General features: G+C 40.8%; 1 protein-coding gene across 1 annotated transcript; it reads left to right on the plus strand.

The window, feature by feature from the left end:
- Positions 1 to 9,711: 9,711 nt before the first annotated feature.
- On the plus strand, positions 9,712 to 14,922 carry LOC113163445 (tissue factor-like). The gene is made up of 6 exons (XM_026362071.1): positions 9,712 to 9,906; positions 10,728 to 10,839; positions 11,256 to 11,449; positions 12,361 to 12,542; positions 12,634 to 12,802; positions 14,176 to 14,922. Exons 1-6 carry the CDS (start codon positions 9,840 to 9,842, stop codon positions 14,316 to 14,318), a joined length of 867 nt encoding a protein of 288 aa, XP_026217856.1. The 5' UTR covers positions 9,712 to 9,839; the 3' UTR covers positions 14,319 to 14,922.
- Positions 14,923 to 16,773: the final 1,851 nt, after the last annotated feature.

Here is a 16,773-nt window from a genome sequence, read left to right on the forward strand (position 1 = left end):
AATTTTTGGGAAGACCAATAATCACTGTTGATCAGTGATTCATGTTCTGTAGGGTAACAGACACGTCCAGTAAGTATGTTGTGCATGTCTTGGCAGATCTTTGTGACACTGCTACCATGGTACTCCCCACCTCGATGACTGTGCTGGTTTCAAGAAAAGGACGTAGTCTAAACACAAGGCAAAGGTAGACTGACATTTCCAGCACCATGACCAAATAGGGTCCTAAACACACCTATACAACATCTGCTAATTTTAAAATCACTGTACAGGACATTCATCGACAAAAAACAGATCTTATTTTCTAACATGTATAGTACTGCTGCACAGTTTGTAATGCTTCGTAATACATTCTTTCCCAAGAGATGGGAAATGATGCAGTAAGGATTCATCAGCTGTCCAGTAGTTTCCGAGCATGTGAACCATACAGCACATTTACACTGGTAATGTTGCTAATGATGCGTAATTTGAAAGATATTATCTGACCTGATGTGCCAGTCGTTATGTTTTAGACCTGACTGTTTAAGAATGTAGATAAAGATGTAGATATGTAGATTTAAGATGTTTAAGATTCATCTGTGTCACGATGTGACAACAACACTGTGGTTAAGGTTTGGTTAAACGTAGGCACAAAAACAATGTGGTTGGACTGAGGGAAAGGATCGTGGTTTGAGTTCAAATGTTTACTAAATTACACTTAGGAAAATATCTTGGTTTAGAGTAAACTAGCTATCTGTTGTCCTGGTTACAATACTAACCACTGGTTTAAGGTAAAGCAGTGAGCGTGGTCATGGTTATGAGGAGAGGCTGGTAAATGAGAACTAACGTATGATCGGTTCTTTTTATTTATCCTCTGACTGTTTGCTGTTGAAGCAGGCTTAGTGTTTATCAGCCGAGATCAGACTGGTAAGTCCTTTATCCCGTCATAATGGTACAGTGTGTTCTCACCTCCCTGGAAAAGCTCCTTCTGAATTCCTGCACATGCCTCACCACCATCCCACTGAAACCTCAAAGGAGCCAGGGTCTGCAGATGTCGCTGCACTGCTTTCAACTGGAAACGAGATGCAGACAGTCGTGTTCCAACAGGTGAATATCCCACTTCAGTTGCATGCCAGCACGCCATACTTTCCCTCCTTCACATTCCTGGACAGGCTCAGGCATTGTGCACCAACCTGGCTTACACACTTTCTTTTCACACTGCAGCATTTTACAGTACATCATGTGTCCTTAGGTAAACCAAGCTTTTGTTTTTGTAAGTAAGTTTCCAGCATTTGACTGAACATGACCAATGACTCTTCCGCTAATTTGTTAGTGGCACTTCATGAGTTCATGAGAATGTTTGATTAACTGGACTGGCAGGAGAATGGGGCAGATTTTTCAAGTATGTCTGAAGTCTGTTATTGTAGGAAGAGCAGTCTGCACAGTTCCCAGTAACAGCACTGAACTAATGCAGTGTGCAGCACACACACTTAATATTGGGTAAGATGTAGTGGAAGTGGGAAAATGGAAATGATGCAAGGGAAGAAATGGATGTTTGGCTGAACAACAGTGCAATAACATCCTGCAGTTTAATAATAATGATTATTAATAACACACACAAACACAAAGAGATAAGACGTGATAAGATAACGCTTTCCAAGTGAGTCATCTGAAAAAAACAAAGAGCATCTCAATCTTTCTCTTGGCCATACACATGTTTACTGGAACTGTACTTGAAATTTGTTCATCTAAAATGGAAGCGTGAAAATACCTGTTGACCACTTTCCCAGTTAAGCACAGCTTTAGTTTTTAAACCGAACCGATAGCTAAGCGTCTCATTTTGTACCACAATAGGTTCTTTACTGCATCATCACCAAGATGAATTTCTGGAACTTATCAAATGCTAAGTGTGATCAAAAATAACATGTCAGTGTTTCTGTGTGTGTTGCATCAGCTTCTCGTCCATCAGACAGGATTTCTTCTTCCTGGCTGTGTTTAGGTGCTTGAATAAAATCAAGGAAGTCTGGCCTGTAAACACTTGAGAGCCAAAAGACCTCAGTCTGATGCTTTATTAAAATTCCTGACTCCACTCTGCTTCACTTGCATGTATATGCATATGTTATGGTGCTTTAGTGCTGGCGAAAAACAAACAAATGACTTTTTCCAACTGGCCTTTTTTTGTGAGTATGAGTTCAACAAACTCTGCAGAGGTGCAAGATACAACATCCAGTACTCAAACATTTGAAGTACTTGTATTTCGAGTTGTGCACCTGATATGTACAAAAGAAAAACAACATCTACTGGCACTGCGCTGCTCTGTGAGAGGCAAGTGTACTGTTGTTATCTGAATTTGCAGAAAGCAGAACTCTTGTGAACATCTGCTCTCTTAAATCTCTCTCTGCACTTGAACAAACCTTCACTTCTACTCCATGAAGCTGAAACAGCTCTTTCCAGGGCACTTGACTTTAAAGTTCGTCTTCTTGGCTTAGAGATTTAGCTTGCTTTGTACCTCACTTGTAAGTCACTTAGGATTAAAGCATCTTCCAAATAACTAAATGTAAACTGAACTGCACATTTAAAAAAAGTAACATTTGTTGGTTTCACAATTAGCAGGTGAGGACACCACAAGCATCCACCTACCACTCCTTCTTTGCAAACACAGATGGAGCATCACTTGATTCCAAACTGTGTGAGCTAGTCAGTTCAAAATAGCTCTTTCTCAACACAGCATTGTGCAGAGTTTAGGTCTTTCACCACCTATAGTATTACAGCAAATACTATGAAAAGATTCAGGTAATAAGACGATTTATCCTTTTCCCAAACCTTGGACAAATGGGAGGGGTAGCACAATGACAGAGCTACTGAATGAGCTCACACCGCACATAAAGTGCTAAGCAAATCAAGTGGCAATGCTGTTTGACAACAGGGCTTAACAACCTCCAAACAGACACAAAAATGAATTCCAACGTGGGAGATGACTAACATGAGGCGTCCACTAGTCATAGTCTATCTTCAGGGAATCTAATAGTTAAGCATTTTCAGCTTTGCAGAAACACGGCCTGTGTTTTTTTGGCTTTACTCCTCCTTTGGAGGCTTTAGAGTTGTGCTCACCGCTGCACCAGCAGAACTTCCTGTGCTCTGACATGAAAGATGTTTCCTGGAGAGACCTCTGCTGACATTGTTTAAGACGCTTTATGCTCAGAATCTTGTATTTTGGAGGTGTTTGCTTTAGTTTGATCCAAGTTACAGTGGGAAGAAGACAAATGGAAACCATGTGCAACTTCATGGTTCTTTGATCTTCACCAAAGTCACACATATAAATAATCACAGTATTTCTAAGTTTGACATGAAAACATCATCCTAATGCCACAATACAGTGGAGAGCACATCATGGTGCTGAAGCTTAGAAGAAGCTGAGTGATGCAGCAGGAAAATGACTCTAAACATCAAAGACGGTCTGCTACAGAATGACTTCATGGACATAATATGTGCCTGAGTGGCCCAGTCAGTGCTCAGACCTCATGAAATAGTTCACACCAGATGTCTCTCTTTCTTTGCTTTAGATTGGACATGATGTTTGATGAGGGTTTTGTTGTGCGGTACTGAATGTACCGAAAAAAGACTCTCACATTGTCAAAAGCACTGTGTCTAACCGAGCTCACTGTTGCCTTTTGAAGAGAGGAGACGGATACTAATCTGACCTCTGCATGTTGTGTCTTGATCAGCAGATATTTCCCAGACTATAAAACTCCAGTCTGCTACTTCTCCCACAGAGCCCCACTCTGTCCAAGAACTGCAATAAAAAATACATAAAAATAAATAAAAAACGGACTTTGTGCCAAACTCTGTGAACCAAAATGTATAATGTCCTACTGGTCATGAGTCCAGAACATCTGTACCTGTTCTAATTGTAAATGTATTCATGTGGTGTGCAGACAGAACTGATATTTTATTAATTACCTCATTACCCACTTGATTCAAGGGTTTCTAGCAGGTCTATGCTGGCCAGAGCCTGGAGAAGCAAGCTCCTATCAAGACAAGTTAAAAACGGGTCAATGTCAAATTCTAAAAGCTCAAACTAAATGTCTCATTATTGATCTCACAGCTCCACAGCTCCTTCTGTTCACAGAAGGCTTAATTTCTCAGAAGCCCAGCTTAATTTCTCAGAAGCCCTTCATCTTGTTCTGTGTTTCAGTTTCAGACAATGTTGTGCAGATCGGCAGGTCAGGAGGGGCGGGTGTGTGGCAAGGAAGTGCCTATTACTGATGCTATCAAAGCCATTCCACTCCACCCCTAACAATGGGAAAGTGTTTATGATACTCTGGTGGCATCCATGTTTTATTCCCCGTGTGTGTCATGAAACCTGTAGAGAAGCTGCACAGTGGTCTCAGAATATTACCATTAGAAGTAATGGTATGAGAGCCCGCTCTATTTGTGTCGAGGCTGTCTTCAATCGCAGGAATGTGAAACCCAGGGTTTCGCTCTTATCACTTATAAGATAAGCAGGCTTACGGCGGATACTGTGTCCGCTGAATGACTTTCAGCAGGCCACAGCTCATGCACGGTTTCCTTCCTCCTTACAGCTAAAGCAAATCTCCATGTAGACGGCTGACTGATACCAGACATTTTTGATGCATTTACTCTGTGGTCAAGATCGAACTCCTTCACAGCTTTTTACTAAGAAATGTGGGAGTTTTACCTATCCTTTTGGTGGGTTGGGGGGGACTCTTGTTCACAGAAGGAAATTCTTTTCCCATCTCCTGAAACCTACATAGAAGCTAATCACAACACCCACATCTGAAAGATTCCTGGAACATGCACTGCAGGTTAAATGAATCATGAATGAATGTGAAATGAGCATTTTCTCTCGCTGGACCTCGTTCTTCACTATTATCCAGGTATCACAGGTGACTGTGCCGCTCACACCTGTCTTTTCCTTCCACAAAGATAAAATGACATTCTCATTTCGAGCGTCTGAACTTATAAACCCGCCTTGGAGAAATATTGAGCAACACCCAACATCAGCTTAGACATGGAGGAGTCCTCTGGTTTCTTATGAATGACAGTTTTGAGATTGAAAGATAAGGATGTTACAATTCCCTCCTCCAGCCAGTTGCGGCAGTGTCCCCGGAGGTCTCTGTTTCCCTGACTTCCGGGGACAGGCCTTGGCTGATTGGAGTGGCGTCAGGTGTGGGTTTTAGCAGGTGTTTTGTGTTAATCATTAGTTTGTCTTGTATTTAAGTCCTTGTCTGTGTGTTTGTTATTTGCTAGTGTGTCAACCGTCTACCTCATTTGTTCCCTGCCTCTTCCATTTACCTTTTCCCCGACCTCTAGCTTTGTTCTCCACGGTTTGTAAGTTTTGTTAGTCTAGTCAGTTTGTTTGCTCTGTAGTTTGTTCCAGCATTTTGCTGCGTTTTTTGTTTCTTCTAGGTCCAGCTTTGTATGTGTAGTATTAGGTTTTGTCCCAGCATTTGCTGTGGTTTTGTTTTCGTTTGTTAGTTCCAGCTTCTGCTGTGATTTTGATTTCCTTAGGATCGTGTTTAGCTGTGAGGGTTTTGTTTATTATATAACCTAGTGAGTTCCTGGTTTGCCTGCCTTTTGCAGTGTTTTTTAGTTTGATTCTCCTTTTGAGATTTTGGTTTGTTCTATTGATTTTGTTTGCATTACATCCGCTCTGTTCTGCATTTTTGTTATTATTTCTGTTAATAAATCTTGTGTGGGAAATCACTCTCTGTTGTTTTGCTGTCATTCTGCAATTGGGTCCGCTAGTTAGCTCGTTTGCAACAAAGGAAGGTTGAAGAGTTTGTTTTATTTTCTGTTTTTGGATATTAATCACATCTGGAGATGTGAGGAAAACATTTAATTGGACCAAACTCTGTGTCTATGAGAAACAACCTGGATAATAATAAAGGGAGGGTTCCTTCCCCCCGTAGTTCCCCCAAAGAATCAAGGACAACATTTTCTTTTCCTTCCTTTGAACTTTTATGAAAACAACAATGCCTGACAAGAAAAACAAACAGCAACACAATGTGGTATCACTGGTGGACCTTGGCATTTTATCAGTGCTCATTATTATTCTATTATCCAGGTTATTCTGTGAATGAGTAATGAGTTGTGGTTTTCTGTCTAGGGCAGTGTTAACGTTGATTGGTGCTGGTGTTGGCTTGTTCTGGTCGGTCTGTTTGTTGGAACTCACCACGGTACAGTATAATCACTATGTGTCTCTTCACTTCATTTGGTGATTAACGTGTAAATGAAATCACTTTGCACACGGTGCAGCTTTGATACCGTCCTTCATTGTTCCACAGATCCAGTTATATGAGAGACTTATTCCAGTTCTATCAGTCGATACTGTCTCAGCCCGTTGTCTTACTCTCTTTCACTTCCTCGCAGTACGAAATTCAAATGAAAAATAAAAATTTTCCACTTTGTACTCATCTTTTTTCTTTCTATTTTTTGAGGTTTGAGTAAAACATGCCTGCGTGTCTTTCAAAGAATAAAAACAATTTTATTAGTATTGAAACATATTAATATTCTTATTCCACGAACTCTGGCCTCAGATTGAACTGGTTTTGAAGGCAGATTTGCTCATTCAGCGAGCTCAGATTACACAGTGACAAACTGTATTGTTCACTGCAGTGAAAGGATGTGTTCTCCCACCCGCCCCTGCAAAGAATACTGGGTGAAATTTGGAGCCGCAGTCAGTGTACTCAACAGCTTATTCATGTTTTGGTTAATAGTAGTTTAAATGAAATCTTGTTACTCTGCAGTCTGTGGTCATAGTAAGAGAGAATGTGCCTCATTGACTGTGAATATCAATACTGTATTGAGATGCAGACAGAAACCTCCAACACAGACGTCTCAAATTCTATCTGTAAGGCCACATGGACTTACTCTTTAGATCCAGGTGCAGTCATGCCATTTGATAAAGGACAGAATTTTGCCTGCTTTCCTATACGTTTCTCTGCAATGTAAAACTTTGAACCACACTGCAAACTCCAGACGCCTCGATTAATACCAGGAGAAAAGTGTCAGCACGCAGAAGTGCTGCATGGCTGCTCCTCTCCTTCCTTCCAGGAATAGGCCTGGGAATGTAATTAAGGCATTTATCAGAAATCCAGGCTGACTGCAGCATGGCCTGATACAATAGACAGAGAGGCCCGCTGATCTCATGCCATTGTATACATAATCCACACAGCCATGGGAGTGTAACGTAGTATGTTAGTTGTAATTAACTCTTTTGGCCTTATTACGAACACAACATGAAACACTTCATAAGAAAAGATATGATAAGGTGGATAAAACGCAATACACTTGTCAGTAGATGTTATTAGCAAAGAAGTGTTGCTGTGGCTGTTGTCTCTGTGTCTTTGTGAACCTCGAGGCTTATTCTCTGGAAAGAGTTGGTGAATTCCTGCATTTCCATTCAAACATTCCCGTCAGAGGGTTTGTTGGTATTCAAAGCCACAGTGCAGCATGATACAGCCGGGCCCCTCACAGCCAGGGAGGGAGGTCAAGGGAGGATAATAGAGACAAGGGAAAAACTCCGGCACTGTGCCAGATATAGATATTCCCAGCCAAATAAAGACAAACCAAACCCACATTAAAGGACACATAAAAACGCCGTGTATCTACTTAACTTATTCCATTTACTACAAATCATGTATAGTTTATATAAATTCTCCCTGAGCGCTGTACGTTTTTCCAAACCTCCAGGCTCCTCTCAGTTCCCATAAATTCTATGGGAAAATCAACTTCAAGGAACTTTGACTATTAACATATTGTTGTACACGTTCTGCCAAACAGACATGTGATGCAGCTGTGAGTGCAGAGTGCTTTGAAGAGTCTGCACCAACTTGAGAGAACTCTTTGCTTTCAGTCCTGCTGGAACTTAATTTTCTGTGTGTTAAACGTTTGTATAAACACTTCATGCCACAATACAAATTCAATTCCACTGACGTTTCTGTATGTCTGGAAATTTAGCATACCTCCAAAAACTGGGTCCATAAATAGACCTCTAGTTCTCCCAACAGATCAGTTTGATGAGTGGAATGACTCACGCACTGAGCACAAATGGCTCATGCTGCACAACCATCACTGTATAGTTGGATGCACTATTTAGCAACTGCACTGAATTAAATATAGCGCTTATATTGTCTTAACAACTAAATAAACATTGTCGAGTCGATAGTACACGATCAGAAACTTATACAAATACAACTTCAAATGTTTTTAAATTACATTTACATTTCGTTATTTGGCTTAAGCTTTTTATTCGCTGTGAAAAGTGCTCTAGAAAGAGCTTTTTCAGTTTCGTGGGGTAAGAGTGCATTAAACATATAGATTTCAGACATTCACAGTTTTATCATGACTATTACATTATTCACTTTAAATGCTTAATAATCTTGCTCCTATAATATAAATTGTATTTCCCGAATTATCAATATCAATATTAATATTGATAATGTATTTGACATTTTTCTCTGTCTCAACAGAGTGAGACATTTCTGTCTCACAGTGTACAGTGAACCCAGTGTCCTTGTTAAGGGGAGTTAAATTTAGAACATTGAGTTTAGTTCACAGGCATTTTTCTATTCCTGTTTCTCTCTCCTTAATTGACTGTTAGTGTCACTGCGATAATATAGAAGGTAAATTGATGACGTTTTCAGTAAAATGTCAAGCATATGTGAAATTGCAAAGCAGTAAACTTTATTCACTGTAAAATAAAGAGGACACCTGATAAGCTGCTGTTTCACAACCCATCTCACCACTGCAGCATGAGACACTTTACCAAAACCAGTTTTCTAGTTTCTTTGCAGAAGCCGAAGGTTCATGACCTCATGAGAATCTAAGATATAGCATTGAATAATTGGAATCTATTGGGCAATACTGCAGCAACAGTCACATTCATGTTTCCCACAGACAATATAAGCTGTTTGGACTGGAGCACATCCAGTTGAGTCACCAGCATAAATACACTTGTTAATAGACACTTGTTAATACATGTGCAGCAAAAAAAAAAAAACCAAAAAAACGACATTTGTACATGTCTGTATGTACATTTGAACTTTAAGAGACAAGTCAAGAAGCAGCGAGTCTCAAATCATCAGGGAGAAGTGAGAGGTCGAGCTTCAGAAAATGTGGATGGCAAATCCAGCCACCTGGATTTTAGAATAATCTTTAGTCTTTAGTTTGCATGTGACTGCTGCACAATGAGTGTCTTTTGAATGTACAGAATTGCTCCAGCTGGAGGTTTGCTCAAACACATCAGTGGGCGACTTTTTGAAAAGGTTCAATTTTGATACATTCACGGTTTTATTGTTATCATATCATTCACTGTAAAATCCTTAATAATCCTGCTCCCATAATATAAAGTGTATTTTAAGAATTACCAGCTGACAATATTGATAATGTAGTTGACATTTTAGTAAGTTTCTGTTTATTTTATTTAGTTATATATACTAGTGGGGGTTGATGATGTTCTTACAAAGGTTTGCAGCATACATACATATGAAGATGCATAATAATAATAATAATAATAATAATAATAATAATAATAATAGTTTATAATAATAGTGGATAGTTTAAGGAGTGAATAACCCTCTGTGTCTGCAGGATGACCTCAGCAGGGAACCACGCTCCGCGCTCCTGTGCGTCGCGGGTCTCGGCCTGCGGCTGTCGTCACCACCGGACGCTCCTTATTTGGCTAAACTGGAAGCGCTTATATCGCAGCGAGCGGCGCTGAGGAGCGCGAGTGAAGCGAGGACAGAGGATCAGTCCGCACACAGACGCACAGGGACTGATCACATCCAGGACGATCTGCCGTATCTGCATCTGTCGCAGCGTTTGTACTCAAAGCGGAGATGGTGACTCTCAGACAGCCAGCAGCTCTCTGTGTCGTCCTCTGTCTGTGCCTGTGCTCTGTCTCAGGTGAGTTCCTTTGCTGGAGCCTTTTCTTATTTCACTCTCATTACTTCAGCAGTGTCCGCTATGAAAAGACAAATCTGGACAAACTGTGTAGAGAAAGAAGAGGAATTCTTCTGGTTTGGATCGTTGTAGCAGTTTGTTAGTCTTCACATGAACCAAGGTCACCCTGTCCCACACTTTGCTGGATCTGCACAGGATCTGCAGGACAGATATGATCTGGATGAATGTTACAACACACAAATGCTTTTATGTCTCTGTCTTTACAAAGAGGCTGTGAAAATAGCACTTCTGATCTGCTTGGAAGTGTCTTGTTGTGCCCTGCACGTCTATTCTTATCATCAAGTCTGGTCTTTATTTCTGCTCACCCTGGGACCAGACCCTGGGACCAGACCCTGGGACCAGACCCTGGGACCTCTAAATCTGTCCCAGATGTCCTGCTTTTCTTTAATGTCCAGTTTCTGTATCACTTCATGTCAGTGATTAACTTGTGCCACAATTTTTCCATGAGCACGCTCTGTTTGACAGCGACTACAACATCTTAAAAGTGACACAAAAGACTGAACCTTTCAATCCTTCTCAGGGAAGTTGTGGTTTCAGGCCAAGACTACTAATTACTGGAAGTCTGAAAAAATAACCAAACTGAACAGTCAGTCCATAAAACATATGAGCGAGGATGTTTTTGAACACTGATAAGGACCCGTTTCACTCAGCACTTTGTTATAAGTCAACCAAACCAAACGCTGAGTGGGAATATTTGAGATCTTTTTATTACACCAGATTCTCTAAATTAACTCTGTTATCTAACTGTTTTTACATTTTTGCAGGCTCCTATCCTAAAGCACAGAATGTCACCTGGAAATCCAACAACTTCAAAACTTTTTTGACCTGGGAGCCTGAACCATCTGCTGATTATTCCTACACGGTGGAGTACTCCGTGTAAGTAATAATCTGTAATCTTTTTCCAAGTGATTCACATTGCATTTTTTTTTTTTACTAATACTTACTATTATGTTGTCTGAAGCACACAGCCTGCTTAAATTATTAATGACAACAGGGCATAAGCATTTATTTCTGTCTATTATAAGCTGAAATGTTCATTTTTGGCCAGAAATCTTAAAGCAGAACATTAAAATTTCAACATCCAGCAAAATTATATCAGCTACAAAAGGCAGTAACTGCATCCATGCACTAGAATTTATTAATATCTAGACGTTGTTTCTTCCATGGCATATCCTGTTTTGAGTAATCAGTGGATCCTGAGATTTCTGTCTGTGTCTCTTAAAGCTCCTGTCAGTGTTTCCTAGTCTGCTGGAGAAGCGCTGCATGTAAATAATTTGGTCAAACTGTTACAGGATTGGTGGGAACAAACAGAGGAACACTCACTGCATCCGGTCCTCAGCAATACGGTGCGATCTGACCGGCTCTCTCAGTGACCTAAAGGCCAACTACACAGCTGATGTCCTGTCTGAACCCCCGCAGGGGGCCCCGTCTGAACCCGGCGAGGCCGTCTACAGCCCCTCAACACGATTCTGCCCCTACAGAGACAGTAAGTTGTTCTGTAACGGCAACAGCATAACACGTTGGAGATGATTTGGGCAGCAGAACTTGTCACAGCTCAGCTTCAGCTTCACCTCCCCCTCCCCGAGTGTCACAGTGTTTTCATTTAGATATATTGAATCAGCGGCATTAAAAAAATGGACAATTCGGGAAAATTCAACATCAAGATCTCAGGACAGTCCACATCCACAGAACAATGTGTCTAGACGCTGTAGTTTTTATTGGAGCTACTTAGTTTCAAATGAACAGTCCCAATGAAAACAGTCAGCTTTGTAATGTTTGGAAACCGTCCCACCCGTACCCAGCGTTGCTAGACGAGAGCTCCCCTCCCTTTTTCCAATCCCAATTAAACCGCTGGGAAAATCACTTCACAAATCACAGTCAGAATAATACACAAGATGTTCAGATGCATGTTCAGGCAGGTCAGCAGTGGATCAGAGCTGAGACACATGTTTATATGACGCACACACACACTTCCAGTGAAGGAGATGCTGTGTGACCTGTGTCCTCTGGCTTTAAAGGATTGTTACAGTTTCCTACTCCTTGGGACTTATTTTCATCTCTATTGTTCATAACTGAGTTAAATGCTGAGCTGTGGGAAGAAGGGAAAGGTCTGAAAGGTCAAAAAACAAAGACAAACAGTAAACTCTAAACATCCATCAGCAATGCTGGAGATCTAGAGAACTGCTTCCTGTCTCCACTGTAATCTGCTGTGTTTAAGCTGGATTTATAGTTCTGTAATAAGAGATCTGGTTCACGGAGAAATGCTGTGTGTTTTCTCCTCTTTACACGTTTCTGATGCTTGTAGAAATAATGGAGGATGAAGGGAACACTGTACTATAAAATATTAGAGGTCTGTCAGTAAAACAATGTCTGACCCCCTTTATCCTTCCTCCACAGCCAACATAGGCAGGCCTGACTTCAGACTGGAGGCAAGTGGAGACAATAGGAAGATCACCTTGCATGTCGTGGATCCACCCACCGCCTTGTTCGAAGGTGAACGCCAGCTGAACATTAGGGATATCTTCGCCGATGATCTGCAGTATCTGGTTACATATTGGAAAAGTAAAAGCACCGGCAAAGTGAGTAACGGGACACATCACTGTTTCGTCCCTAACTCAAGGATTCTAAAGGACGTTCTAAATCGTAAGTTTCCCTTTGTGTTGTCTGCAGAGAGTGTACAAATCCAAAACCAGCGTGATAGAGCTGACGGATCTGGAGAAAGGAAAGAGCTACTGCTTCATTGTCCAGGCTTACATCCCCAGTCGCACCCTCGACAAGCAGAAGGGAGAGGAGAGCCCTATCCAGTGCTCTGCTGATGATAACCAGTCCATCTTTGAAGGTGAGTTTGCGGTTTAGGCACAAATCTTTAGCGTTTGCATTGAAAAACTGTCTGTGTTGTTTTCAATAAATAGCAAACATGATGGTCTTAAAGCTTGATTAAAAAAAACACATATTTATAGCTAAATGGAAATGCTGACATGACTGTGTTGGAATTTCTGTGTTTACTGGACCACACCGTCTTTTTCCTGGTACAGCGAAGATGCAAACAAAGAGTGACAGGAACAGGATAGAGGATGTATTGCTTGACTTTGTGGGTGTGAGGCAGATCGTAGCTTGAAAACAGCAGTCAGTATGGATAAATACAGCAGTTGGCTGTTACTGTACTTTCTCCATAATGTTTTATGTATGTTTTCTATTAGTCCTTTCACGTAGAGCAGAACTACTTTTGATGTGAGGTGACGCGGCTCTCTGAGCTTTGAAATTGGTTAAATGTCGTAACTTTACCCTTAAGCAGCCAGAAAACCTGTTATTCAGTCACTGAAGTGCGGTTCTGGTTTTTGTCTCAGTACTTCATCTGCTACTTGTTGCTGAAGCTGAAGTGAAGAGTTTGAACAAAGCGAGTGATGTTCAAGGTCCTTTTTGTTAATACACTGCATAAATGTTGAATTAATGTTTAAGCCCTAAGTCCTTTTGACAAAACAGGTTTAACTAAACAATGGCGAGCTGAAGATCAATATCACATAGTTTCAAATATTCTAGGAATGCTGTCGACCAGTAGTAATAGGACAAAGTGTGGACATGAGCTAACGTGTTGCAGATAACGTGGCGTTCATGAACTCCCTCCACCTGCTGCTGCTGAGCTGCTGGTTTGTTTTTGTTTTTTGTTCATTTGTTCTGTACTGATGATCCAAAAAGGTGACAGCATTTTTCTAAAGCAGTGCATCCAGACACAAAGCATGTTATTTGAGATGGCTGCAGTGAAGCAATAAACAATTCCAAGCTTACTTTTACCTTTTGGGGCACTGGTGTCCTTTTAAATGCATGAATGCATTCTTTTAAAAATGAGTCATCAAAAATAAATCTAATGTGTATGGTGCAGCAGAATATTTGAAACACTGTTTAAATATGTATTTCTACATTAACGAGCTCCTGACTTTTACAGTAACTACTCACTTTAAGTACTTCAGATCCTGATTGGAAGCTTAAAGTTGATTCACTGACAGGATGTGTGATGAAATCTGCTGAATGTGATGTGACACAATCGGATTTCTAAACGATTCTGTTTAGAAATCCAACAGCGCCCCCTGTACAAAGCAGTGAGCAAGTACACCGCCAGGCAGCTGCTGAATGATTTTCCCACAGTGATGAATTCAGTGCTTAGATGTGAAGCAGAGCTGTGATTAATGGAACCTCTCGTTCTGTCATCCGCAGTGTATTCAGTGGGTGTGATCGCTGCTGCCTTCTTCCTCATCCTACTCCTGATCGGCATAGTGATCGCCATCGTAGTGGTCTGCTGGAAGCGCAGGAAAAATGCACAGAGAAATGGAAGGGAAAAGGTGCCACAGGATGTATAGAGTGTGTGTTCGATTACAAACACACACACACGTGCGCGCACGCTGTGGGAACAAACGGTACAACTACACGCTGCACTGGAGGAGAGCAGGAGGGCAGAGCTACACTAGTTATCTTTCCACTGTCAGACACTGGATTGAATCCTTCCTTTAGTTTCTGTGAAACTACTCTTGCATATGTTAGACATAGTTTATCATTTTTTTAACCATTTCATGCTGTATAAAAAGAGACTGTAGGAAACACTGTTTGAAAACTGCTAAGATACTTTCGAATCCATTCCTTGGCTTTCCTATTGGGTGAGTGGTACCTCTGTTGACTGAATATAAACACTACCAGCTGTTTTTATTTATTTATTTCATTTTATTTTGTTTCTTTCTTACTTGAAATAACTTCCATGACAAGGATTTTTGTAAGAATGGTGAAAGCTACAAATTATGGGGACTCCAGAACTACTAAATATATTTTTGTATCTAATACTTAATTTATTGTTTATTTGAAATTAACATATTTGTATATGGTGCCTTTTAGCTGTTTTACACTTAAAATTGTTACAAATCACTTTGTTCTATGAGGAAATATTGAAGAAGTAATAAATATTTTAAAGACTTTGACATCTCTCTTTGTACATTTTTTAAAAATATGTCTGACTTTCGTAATCAGGTTTATCATGGAGCTTCCAAACCTCCGATGTAACCACAGCTCAGATACTGGACTACTTACTCAATCAGATCACAGTTAGGGGGTTTTCTTAGGTACCGGGTTAGGGTTAGGGTTAACCCTGCACTATATGGTTTGGTTAAATATGTATCCTCTTCAGGAGAGGGAGATTCTGATTGAACAGTCCAGGAGAAAACCTTGATGATGTGAATCTGACAGAGCAGTCATAGGTCTAAGGTCAGAGGGGGTTTGTACAGATTGGAAAGCTTCATAAAGTGAAGTTATTAGGAAATGCTATTGTGAAGTCATTAGAAAGACGCTCACACGGAAAAGGAGATACTCGCCCTTTCTACAACTAGCCCGGACCTCACACACCTTCAACTGAGAGTTTACCGAGTTTACTTTGAAATCTGTCCTATTTACTGATAGATGCTAGATTCAGTATTTATTCTAGCCATTCCCACAAGGAAATCAACATTTATTGATACATAGCGTAGTTTCTTAATCTAAATGTGGTAGATCTTCTTCAGCTTCTCTGCAGACTTCAACCTCTTGTTCTGATTGGCCGTGACAAAGCTTATCTTACCTTGTGCTATATATAGGTTATGGTAGACTCCAGTGGCTGTGGATACACTAATACATTAGGATCCTTGACACCTTCATGTTCATGCTGGTTCCTGTCCAGCACGTATGTTCACCACTTCTTAGTTCCATGAGGGCTCTGTATGTAAAGCGATGGTACTTTTAAGTACTGATCTGCAGTGGTGGAAAAAAAGCCCAACAAGATGAAGAAAAATCCCCCGGAGACAAAAAATATTTAAAGAGAATTACGGTCCTCACTTCACCTTTACGTCCATCACAACAACAGGGCTTGTCTGGAATTTAACTGTTCCTAAGGGACTGGCTACTTCCTGGTCTCACTCTGAGCCTTTTGTTGATTGGTTGGATGGGACCTATCATCTGCTTTGTTTATATTTATTAGCCCTCAATTCTAGTCTACAAAGGCTGATTGTTGACATTAGGTGGTGCAGTGAGTAATGTCGGAGAGTGATGTTTGAATACTTAACCACAAGCGCAGTACACCGTTAGCACATGACAGTATTCATTGTGAACCTGTGTAAATGGAGACTGCAACAAGGCTTTTCCTTCACTGACCTGATCACCAAAGTCCAAACAGCAACAGCAGTAGATTCAGGAGGCTGTTGAACAAAATCAGGATGTTTTCATTGATCATCTTATAGGCGGCTGCGGTGGGGAAATGTTGGTAGTGTTCTGTATGTATTTCTGAGTCTAAGGTTAGCTCAGCCTTGTTAGATCAAGATTAGCAGGCCTAGTATAGTACCTAGTAGCTCCACCCTCTGGTCGAACTGTACACCTGTAGCTCTACAGGAGTGTCAGCTGTGATCATGAACATTAACTATTTTGGCTTCTGGCAGATATTTGGACTTCTGAAGCCTCTGACATATTGGACAGAAGAAAGAACTCTGGCTCCCAGTTTAGTAACATTAAGGTTATTTAACATATTTAACAGTAAAGAAGACTGCAAGCCAAGCGTGGCAGCAGAGTCCTGATGAAGCTCACTCTCATTTCCACTTTAGAAGAGGAGGACATTTAAGGAGCAGCACCATCAGAAATCAGGAAGTTTTAACAGTCCAGTACTACAAGCATAAAAGCATTCTGCCTTTGTGTGAAGCCATTTCCACAGTTCGAAGCATGACCTTTGATATACTGTATGGTACTACACATCAGGGAAGTCTCAACTTGGTTACAACACTTCAGTCGATCATTGACTTACTTATC

Source organism: Anabas testudineus, chromosome 2, assembly GCF_900324465.2.
Source record: "Anabas testudineus chromosome 2, fAnaTes1.2, whole genome shotgun sequence".
NCBI classification, from domain to species: Eukaryota; Metazoa; Chordata; class Actinopteri; order Anabantiformes; family Anabantidae; genus Anabas; species Anabas testudineus.

Bases quoted from the DNA above. Each gene is read 5' to 3' on its own strand.
- LOC113163445 (XM_026362071.1), top strand. From the start codon at position 9,840: ATGGTGACTCTCAGACAGCCAGCAGCTCTCTGTGTCGTCCTCTGTCTG. The intron at 9,907-10,727 runs GTGAGTTCCTTT...ACATTTTTGCAG, and splicing joins GTGCCTGTGCTCTGTCTCAG to GCTCCTATCCTAAAGCACAG. The intron at 10,840-11,255 runs GTAAGTAATAAT...AAACTGTTACAG, and splicing joins TACACGGTGGAGTACTCCGT to GATTGGTGGGAACAAACAGA.